This window comes from Pseudophryne corroboree, chromosome 7 (genome assembly GCF_028390025.1).
Source record: "Pseudophryne corroboree isolate aPseCor3 chromosome 7, aPseCor3.hap2, whole genome shotgun sequence".
Classification (NCBI taxonomy): domain Eukaryota; kingdom Metazoa; phylum Chordata; class Amphibia; order Anura; family Myobatrachidae; genus Pseudophryne; species Pseudophryne corroboree.
Genome location: NC_086450.1, coordinates 360,869,730 through 360,880,218, shown reverse-complemented (window position 1 = coordinate 360,880,218; position 10,489 = coordinate 360,869,730). Strand labels below are relative to the sequence as shown.

Below are 10,489 nucleotides of genomic sequence, written 5' to 3'. Positions count from 1 at the left end.
TAACCCTTGCACAGCTACAGCTTCTTATTCAAAATGATGAAATCTGGTGTCTGTGCCCGCTTTACCACCATTTTCATGCCCAAATGCTTGTTGGTCAAGACAAACTACAAGTGGGTGATATGTAAGTGACCACCCTGTGTGAGGTTCAAGTGTCAAATCTTTTGACCAACGCTGTTTAACTCTTACACAGCTACAGCTTCTTATTCAAAATGATGAAATCTGGTGTCTGTGCCCGCTTTACCACCATTTTCATGCCCAAATGCTTGTTGGTCAAGACAAACTGCAAGTGGGTGATATGTAAGTGACCACCCTGTGTGAGTTTCAAGTATCAAATCTTTTGACCAACGCTGTTTAACCCTTGCACAGCTACAGCTTCTTATTCAAAATGATGAAATCTGGTGTCTGTGCCCGCTTTACCACCATTTTCATGCCCAAATGCTTGTTGGTCAAGACAAACTGCAAGTGGGTGATATGTAAGTGACCACCCTGTGTGAGGTTCAAGTGTCAAATCTTTTGACCAACGCTGTTTAACCCTTGCACAGCTACAGCTTCTTATTCAAAATGATGAAATCTGGTGTCTGTGCCCGCTTTACCACCATTTTCATGCCCAAATGCTTGTTGGTCAAGACAAACTGCAAGTGGGTGATATGTAAGTGACCACCCTGTGTGAGTTTCAAGTATCAAATCTTTTGACCAACGCTGTTTAACCCTTGCACAGCTACAGCTTCTTATTCAAAATGATGAAATCTGGTGTCTGTGCCCGCTTTACCACCATTTTCATGCCCAAATCATTTTTGTTTAATGCAAAATGTCATGTAAATTGGTGTAAGGGACACTATTTGAAGTTTATGCAATGTTAACTTAGTGATCTATCCTTATTTAATTTATTTTAATATAATAATTTCTGAATAAGAAGCTGGAGCCGAATAAGAAGTGAATAAGAAGCTGGAGCCGAATAAGAAGTGAATAAGAAGCTGGCCGAATAAGAAGCTAACTTCAGCCTCGTGTAATGCAGATGATTGCTTAAATATTTGTCTTTGACAAGATTGATAGAACGTGGGGATATAGTGGTTGGATTAATATTGTGGATATGTAGTAAAAAATAAAAATAAAATATAATTATATTATGTGAAAATAAATGAGCTGCTGCATGCGCAGTGACACAAGAATTGCCAGGGACCAGGCATCATTCACAGTCCATCGCGGTGCGTCTGTCATCATTACTAAAGGGTTTTCTTTCTTTTTTTTCGGTTATAAAGTAAAAAAGGATCGGAGACTGATGCTTTTTCTCCATGTCTATAGCAACCACACATACAGCATAATTAAAGAAAAAATAAAAAAACTCCTGATTTGGTTTCTCCCAGGGGGGTCATTAAATAAACTGATCTGACAAACAATGGAGTACCTTTAGGAGCAGACCACTAGTTATTAGTCATATATTAAGGCTGCTAAACTGAACCCACATTCAGATCTGTGGGAAATGAATACAGGAATAACCAGCATGGAGACGTAACATAAATAAGGCTGACCATATTATCCCTTTTACCTGGGACGCTCATGGATTACACAGGTTCTGTAGCTGGCTGACTTTAAACCTACATTTCAGATGGATTTAATCAGCCACAGAACCTGTGTAATCCACGAAGCGTCACAGGTAAAAGGGATAATATGATCACGCTTCATAAATAGCATGGAGCAAAGGCTACAGCAGGCCCCAAGGCTGATGACTGTGCGCGGTTACCTGCTCATGGTGTGCGGTGAGAGGCTGGTGCAGGTTGGGCACCCTGTACATGCAGCTGGGTAAATCTACCTGCATATCCCCGCTGCTATACGGCTGCACCTTGTACATCAGCATGTCTGCGGCGACCCCCACTGCAGCATACACACAACGCAACCCGGCCGGTCCTGCTGTGTCTGGAAGCTGACGTCATCCCATACGGGAAAACCAACCCTCTCTGTCGCCAGCTCACTTGCGTTCCACCCACCGAGGAACTGCGCGGCGGCCATATTTGTTTAGGGCTGTGCTGCCCTTTCTCGTATGCAAGCTGGTGAAACTCTCACGCCAATACTTAATATAAGTATAACGTTAAATATGCTACACTGTGAAATAAATCTGTCGATTGCGGTGAGGTTTTTTTTTTATTATTATTGACATTAAAGTTTTTTTTTTTAAATCGTTTTATGACTGCGCTCGTTCCTCTATTATGTAGCTTTAAGTCTAAGCTGGAGTATGCTGGAAGGAAGTGTATACCTGCTACAGCTGGTGAAGTGTATACCTGCTACAACTGGTACCACATGTTCCCTAAACCTGGGATAAAATGACTGTTGCCCTTATCAAATATGGCGGCTGCAGCTCTTCATGAAGTGAGTCCGGTTGGCCCTCCGCCTGTGGGCTGGAAGCTGAGATGAGCGGCGTAGCGTGTGTCAGTCACTGTGTGACCTGATGAAGTAGGCAGTCAGGGTGCAGAGGAAAGGAAAGAGTGGCGCGGGAGTCTGTGTGGAGTAACATGTTCAGGTTGCTGTAATATTATATACAGTGTCCATCACCCTATCCCAATTCAGGCTGCCTGACAGCTATGTACTATGGAGCCAGCTTGGTGAGTTACACATTTTACATTAGCTGCCAAACACCAAGCTTAATTTTTCTAATCTTACCTATCTAATGTGAATAATTAGCGCAGCATAGAAATCAGTAGGGTAAAGTGTAGAACATGGGGTACAGTACAGTAACCTTTTAAATAAATGTGTATATATATATATATATATATATATATATATATATATATATATATATATGTGCAGAAAGGAGGCGGCACTCAGAGTCTTGAATATCAAGTGGAAAACCGACCCGTGTTTATTTTCAACGTTTCGGGGGACGGACCCCCGTCTTCAGGAAACACAACGGAGACGGGGGTCCGTCCCCCGAAACGTTGAAAATAAACACGGGTCGGTTTTCCACTTGATATTCAAGACTCTGAGTGCTGCCTCCTTTCTGCACATGTATTTGGAGAAGCACTCCATGAGGAGGGCACCGGAGCAAATTCCCAGGAGGAGAGAGAGTGCCGGACTGCAACGAGGAGCATATATATATATATATATATATATATATATAATCACAAGTGCCGGCACTCCATTGCAAACGCTTTATTTGCCCTGGTGCCCTCCTGGGTCTTCTGAACCCCAATCTATCCGGTGTGTGTAGGGTGGCACTCACGGGACTTGCTGTACACAAATGAAGGACTGTCTGAGTCAGTTCAGTTCAACTTTTAGGTTAATCACCTTTTTCAAGAACTACATGAAAAAGGTGATAAACCGAAACGTTGAACTGAACTGACTCAGACAGTCCTTCATTTGTGTGCAGCAAGTCCCGTGAGTGCCACCCTACACATACCGGATATATATATATATATATATATATATATATATTAGTAAAAGCTTACCTAGGTTGTATTGCGGGTTGACGTATGTTAGGTTAATGTACCCCATGTTCTGAAATTTTACCGAATCAGTGATAGGCAATCTGATACATTGCTGTGGCCAAATAGTGCGGCTCTCTAATCTTCAAAAGGGCTGCACAGTACTCTTACAGGGGAATCCAATTAGGCGCGAACAGCTCTCACCCGCGAGTTAGTGCGGCTGTATGCAAGTGGGATAAAAAAAGCAGTCCAATAACATACATAGCACACATGGTATAACATGTAAATATCGGTAAAAAAAATAACGGCAATTTAGGAAGAAGAAAGAACAAGAAGGAAAATAGGGAGGTTAGGAGAGGAATTTATTTGGAAGAGGGATAAAAGAGGGATCAGCTGTCATGGAGTATGTAGAAAGAATTTAGAAGAGTATGAATTACAGGGGAAAATAATGGGAAGAATTTAAAGACACAGGAGCTCAGATCACGTGTCTGGTGGGATTGCGGATATATAATTCTTATAATCAGCCGAGGATTTGTATTCCAACCAAGGGAGCCACGCGCTTAAAATAAATCAGTAGAATTTATCTGTAAAATCAGTAGATTTATCTGTTGAGGAGGCTAGTATATCTTGACTTGCAGTTTTTCGTTTTCACTTTGCAGCCCCATAGGCTGTGAGCAAAAATGTGCAAGTCCGGCATTAGAAGGGGCCAAGAGGTGTGTGTGTGTGTGTGTGTGGGGGGGGGGGGGGGGGGGGGGGGGACTGTGCTGGTGTAACTCTCACCAGCTTATGGTGGGATGAGACTTACACGCTGTCGCAACAGTAAAGGGCTCTACACATTTAACGATCCACCGCCGAGCTGCCCGACGGCGGATACAGCCGACGGGCGACCCGGCGGCGGGGGGGGGGGGGGGGAGGGAGTGAAGTTCCTTCACTCCCCCCCCCCCCCCCTCCCCCTTGTCACCCGGCTCCATGGAAGTGCAGGCAAATGTGGACGAGATTGTCCATATTGGCCTGCATGCACAGCCGACGGGGCACCAGCGATGAACGAGCGCGGTGCCGCGCATCGTTCATCGCTTGTGCCTCCACACTGAAAGATATGAACGGTATCTCGTTCATTAATGAATGAGATCGTTCATATCTTTCAGTCAGATCGACCAGTGTGTAGGGCCTAAAGGCCCATATACACAGGAGAGATGTGTGCTGAGTGAACCGCTCAGCACACCTCTCTCCCGCCGCTCAGCACAGCGCAATGTGTGCTGAGCGATGCGGGGAAGGACGGGGAGCCGCTCATTTCACACAGAGGGTGAAATGAGTGACGTGCTAGATTGAGCCTGCATGCAGGCCAATCTAGCACCGTCGATAGCGATTTTTCCGGGGCCGCGCATCGCTATCGCTGAGGGGGGTACACACGAGTGATCTGTGCTTAAAATTTAAGCAATCTAGTCAGATTGCTTATATTTTAAGCATGGATCTCTCCGTGAGTACCCTCCTTAACTCTCACCCCACCGCAAGCTGATGCACCTCATTGGATTCTCCTCTTCCGAAGTAGTTAAATTATTTTCTCTAACGTCCTAGAGGATGCTGGGACTCCGTAAGGACCATGGGATAGACGGGCTCCGCAGGAGACATGGGCACTTTAAGAAAGACTTTGACTCTGGGTGTGCACTGGCTCCTCCCTCTATGCCCCTCCTCCAGACCTCAGTTTGATACTGTGCCCAGAGGAGCTGGGTTAGGGAGGCCAATCCCGGGATCGGGATCGGCGGGATCCCGGGATTTAGGCCCAAAAAGGGCCGGGATTCAATCCCGGGATTGGAGGCTCCAATCCCCGGGATTGAGGGATCAGCGTTGAGCGTCCTCAGGACGCTCAAACGCTGCCCGGCTCCCTCCTCTCGGCTCCCCCTGCACAGCGTGACCTGTGCCTGTGAGGTCACGCTGCGCTATCAGCAGCCGCAGAGCAGGAAGGTACGGCGGTTTTCACCCGCCGCATCCTCCCGGCTCGCCCTACACTTGCCCGCCGCCTCCTCCCGGCTCCTCCTGCACTTACCCGCCGCCTCCTCCCGGCTTCCCTGCACTCAACCACCGGCTTCCCTGCACTCCCCCGCTGCCTCCTCCTCACCAGCTACCCGGCTGTGCAGGTTTGTACTTTTTTTTAATGTCTGTGGGGAGGGGCGTGGGGGATGGCCGGAAATAGTTTAAAGCCAATTCCGGGAATCCCGGGATTGACCATTTCTCTGACGTCCTAGTGGATGCTGGGAACTCCGTAAGGACCATGGGGAATAGACGGGCTCCGCAGGAGACTGGGCACTCTAAAGAAAGAATTAGGACTTCTGGTGTGCACTGGCTCCTCCCTCTATGCCCCTCCTCCAGACCTCAGTTAGAATCTGTGCCCGGCTCGAGCTGGTTGCACACTAGGGGTTTTCCTGAGCTTCTAGTAAAGAAAGTATTTATTAGGTTTTTTATTTTCAGTGAGATCTGCTGGCAACATACTCACTGCTACGAGGGACTGAGGGGAGAGAAGCGAACCTACCTGCTTGCAGCTAGCTTGGGCTTCTAGGCTACTGGACACCATTAGCTCCAGAGGGATCGAACACAGGCCCAGCCTCGGTCGTCCGGTCCCAGGGCCGCGCCGCCGTCCTCCTTGCAGAGCCAGAAGACGGAAGATTCCGAGGACAAAATCGGCGGCTGAAGACTCCGGTCTTCATTAAGGTAGCGCACAGCACTGCAGCTGTGCGCCATTGCTCCCCATGCACACCACATACTCCGGTCACTGATGGGTGCAGTGCGCTGGGGGGGGGGCGCCCTGGGCTGCAATTTGATTACCTTAAAAATGGCAAAAAACACATAATATAGTCTAATAAACTATATATGTGTAAAAATCCCCTGCCATAATATTAATATAAAGAGCGGGAGAAGCCCGCCGAAAAAGGGGCGGGGCTATCTCCCTCAGCACACTGGCGCCATTTTCTCTTCACAGCTCCGCTGGAAGGACGCTCCCCAGGCTCTCCCCTGCAGTTTCCAGGCTCAATAGGGTAAAAAAGAGAGGGGGGGCACTAAATTTAGGCGCAATACTGTGTATTATAGCTGCTATAGGGAAAATCACTTTGTGTAGTGTAATATCCCTGTGTTATATAGCGCTGTGGTGTGTGCTGGCATACTCTCTTCCTGTCTCCCCAAAGGACTTTGTGGGGTCCTGTCCTCAGTCAGAGCATTCCCTGTGTGTGTGCGGTGTGTCGGTACGGCTGTGTCGACATGTTTGATTAGGAGGCTTATGTTGAGGCGGAGCAGGTGCCGATAAATGTGATGTCACCCCCTGCGGGGTCGACACCAGAGTGGATGGATATGTGGAAGGTATTAACCGACAGTGTCAACTCCTTACATAAAAGGCTGGATGACGTAACAGCCGTGGGACAGCCGGCTTCTCAGCCTGTGCCTGCCCAGGCATCTCAAAGGCCATCAGGGGCTCAAAAACGCCCGCTACCTCAGATGGCAGACACAGATGTCGACACGGAGTCTGACTCCAGTGTCGACGAGGATGAGACATATACACAATCCACAAGGGGCATCCGTTGCATGATTACGGCAATAAAAAATGTGTTGCACATTTCTGACATTAACCCAGGTACCACTAAAAAGGGTATTATGTTTGGGGAGAAAAAGCAACCAGTGGTTTTTCCCCCATCAGATGAGTTGAATGAAGTGTGTGAAGAAGCGTGGGCATCCCCCAATAAGAAACTAGTGATTTCTAAAAAGTTACTGATGGCGTACCCCTTCCCGCCAGAGGACAGGTTACGCTGGGAGACATCCCCGAGGGTGGATAAAGCGCTCACACGCTTGTCAAAAAAGGTGGCACTGCCGTCTCAGGATACGGCCGCCTTAAAGGAGCCTGCGGATAGAAAGCAGGAGGCTATCCTGAAGTCTGTATATACACACTCAGGTACTATACTGAGACCTGCTATTGCTTCAGCATGGATGTGCAGTGCTGCAGCAGCGTGGTCTGATTCCCTGTCTGATAACATTGATTCCCTTGACAGGGACACTATATTGCTAACCATAGAGCATATTAAAGACGTAGTCTTATCTATGAGAGATGCACAGAGGGATTTCTCTAACGTCCTAAGTGGATGCTGGGGACTCCGTCAGGACCATGGGGTTTAGCGGCTCCGCAGGAGACAGGGCACAATAATAAAAGCTTTAGGATCAGGTGGTGTGCACTGGCTCCTCCCCCTATGACCCTCCTCCAAGCCTCAGTTAGATTTTTGTGCCCGGCCGAGAAGGGTGCAATCTAGGTGGCTCTCCTGAGCTGCTTAGAATAAAAGTTTAAGTTAGGTTTTTTATTTTCAGTGAGTCCTGCTGGCAACAGGCTCACTGCTACGAGGGACTTAGGGGAGAGAAGTAAACTCACCTGCGTGCAGGATGGATTTGCTTCTTAGGCTACTGGACACCATTAGCTCCAGAGGGAGTCGGAACACAGGTCTCACCCTGGGGTTCGTCCCGGAGCCGTGCCGCCGACCCCCCTTGCAGATGCCGAAGTTGAAGAGGTCCAGAGGTCCAGAAACAGGCGGCAGAAGACTTTCAGTCTTCATAAGGTAGCGCACAGCACTGCAGCTGTGCGCCATTGTTGTCAGCACACTTCATACCAGTGGTCACTGAGGGTGCAGGGCGCTGGGGGGGGCGCCCTGGGCAGCAATGTATTATACCTTTTTTATGGCTAAAATACATCACATAGCCCTTGAGGCTATATGGATGTATTTAACCCCTGCCAGATCTCACAAACTCCGGGAGAAGAGCCCGCCGTTTTAGGGGGCGGGGCCTATTCTCCTCAGCACACGGCGCCATTTTCCTGCTCAGCTCTGCTGTGAGGAAGGCTCCCAGGCTCTCCCCTGCACTGCACTACAGAAACAGGGTTAAAACAGAGAGGGGGGGCACTTATTTGGCGATATGATTACATATGTGAAAATGCTATAAGGGAAAACACTTGTATAAGGGGTTGTCCCTGTATAATTATAGCGTTTTTGGTGTGTGTTGGCAAACTCTCCCTCTGTCTCCCCAAAGGGCTAGTGGGGTCCTGTCCTCTATCAGAGCATTCCCTGTGTGTGTGCTGTGTCGGTACGTGTGTGTCGACATGTAGGAGGACGATGTTGGTGAGGAGGCGGAGCAAATTGCCTGTATTGGTGATGTCACTCTCTAGGGAGTCGACACCGGAATGGATGGCTTATTTAGGAATTACGTGATAATGTCAACACGATGCAAGGTCGGTTGACGACATGAGACGGCCGGCAAACAAATTAGTACCTGTCCAGGCGTCTCAGACACCGTCAGGGGCTTGTAAAAACGCCCATTTACCTCAGTGGTCGACACAGACACGGACACTGACTTCAGTGTCGACGGTGAAGAAACAAACGTATTTTCCTTTAGGGCCACACGTTACATGTTAAGGGCAATGAAGGAGGTGTTACATATTTCTGATACTACAAGTACCACAAATAAGGGTATTATGTAGGGTGGGAATAATCTACTTGTAGTTTTTCCTGAATCAGATAAATTAAAGTGTGTGATGATACGTGGGTTTCCTCCGATAGAAAATTATTGGAGGTATACCCTTTCCCGCCAGAAGTGAGGGCGAGTTGGGAAACACACCTTAGGGTGGATAAGGCGCTCACACGCTTATAAAAACAAGTGGCATTACCGTCTCCAGATACGGCCGCCCTCAAGGAGCCAGCTGATAGGAAGCTGAAAAATATCCTAAAAAGTATATACACACATACTGGTGTTATACTACGACCAGCAATCGCCTCAGCCTGGATGTGCAGCGCTGGGGGGGCTTGGTCGGATTTCCTGACTGAAAATATTGATACCCTTGACAGGAACAATATTTTATTGACTATAGAGCATTTTAAGGATGCATTTCTATATATGCGAGATGCGCAGAGGGATATTTGCATTCTGGCATCAAGAGTAGATGTGATGTCCATATCTGCCAGACGATGTTTATAGACACGACAGTGGTCAGGTGATGCAGATTCCAGACGGCACATGGAAGTATTGCCGTATAAAGGGGCGGTCCATCGGACCTGGTGGCCATGGCAACAGCTGGAAAATCCACTTTTGTTACCCCAAGTCACATCTCAGCAGAAAAGGACACAGTCTTTTCAGTCTCAGTCCTTTCGTACCCATAAAGGCAGGCGGGCAAAAGACCAGTCATATCTGCCCAGGGTTAGAGGAAAGGGAAGAAGACTGCAGCAGGCAGCCCATTCCCAGGAACAGAAGTCCTCCACAGCTTCTGCCAAGTCCGCAGCATGACGCTGGGGCCATACAAGCGGACTCAGGTGCGGTGGGGGGTCATCTCAAGAGTTTCAGCACGCAGTGGGCTCACTCGCAAGTGGACTCCTGGATCCTACACGTAGTATCCCAGGTGTACATTGGAAATTCGAGACGTCTTCCTCTCACAAGTTCCTGAAGTCTGCTTTACCAACGTCTCCCTCCGACAGGGAGGCAGTATTGGGAAAAAATTCACAGGCTGTATTCCCAGCAGGTGATAATCAAAGTACCCCTCCTACAACAAGGGAAGGGGTATTATTCCACACTATATTGTGGTACTGAAGCCAAACGGCTCGGTGAGATCTAAAAGATTTGAACAATTACATACAAGGGTTCAAATCAAGATGGAGTCACTCAGAGCAGTGATAGCGAACCAGGACGATATGGGTCACTGGATATCAGGGACGCTTACCTACATGTCCAAATTTTGCCCTTCTCACCAAGGGTATCTCAGGTTCGTGGTACAGAACTGTCACTATCAGTTCAGACGCTGCCGTTTGGATTGTCCACGGCACCCCGGGTCTTTACCATGGTAATGGCCGAAATGATGATTCTTCCTAAAAGAAATATGGACGCTTTCCTGATAAGGGCAAGGTCCAGAGAACAGTTGGTGGTCGGAGTAGCACTATCTCAAGTAGTTCTACGACAGCACGAGTGGATTCTAAATATTCCAAAATCGCAGCTTTTTCCGACGACACGTCTAATGTTCCTAGGAATGATTCTGGACACAGTCCAGAAAAGGATGTTTTCTCCCG

General features: G+C 48.1%; 2 protein-coding genes across 4 annotated transcripts in view; one reads left to right on the top strand and one right to left on the bottom strand.

The window, feature by feature from the left end:
- The window catches only part of AIMP2 (aminoacyl tRNA synthetase complex interacting multifunctional protein 2), a 47,883-nt gene extending 45,921 nt beyond the window's left edge, over positions 1-1,962 (bottom strand). The window contains exon 1 of one of the 2 annotated variants that reach the window (XM_063934477.1): positions 1,742-1,962. In XM_063934477.1, coding sequence (XP_063790547.1) covers positions 1,742-1,855 — 114 coding nt within the window. In that variant the 5' untranslated portion in view covers positions 1,856-1,962. The remainder of the gene's footprint in view (positions 1-1,741) is intronic. The other variant, XM_063934478.1, reaches the window with a different exon arrangement.
- A 371-nt stretch (positions 1,963-2,333) lies between these two features.
- Positions 2,334-10,489, top strand: part of PMS2 (PMS1 homolog 2, mismatch repair system component) — a 292,359-nt gene continuing 284,203 nt past the window's right edge. For both annotated transcript variants that reach the window (XM_063934476.1, XM_063934475.1), the window contains exon 1: positions 2,334-2,597. In XM_063934476.1, coding sequence (XP_063790546.1) covers positions 2,584-2,597 — 14 coding nt within the window. In that variant the 5' untranslated portion in view covers positions 2,334-2,583. The remainder of the gene's footprint in view (positions 2,598-10,489) is intronic.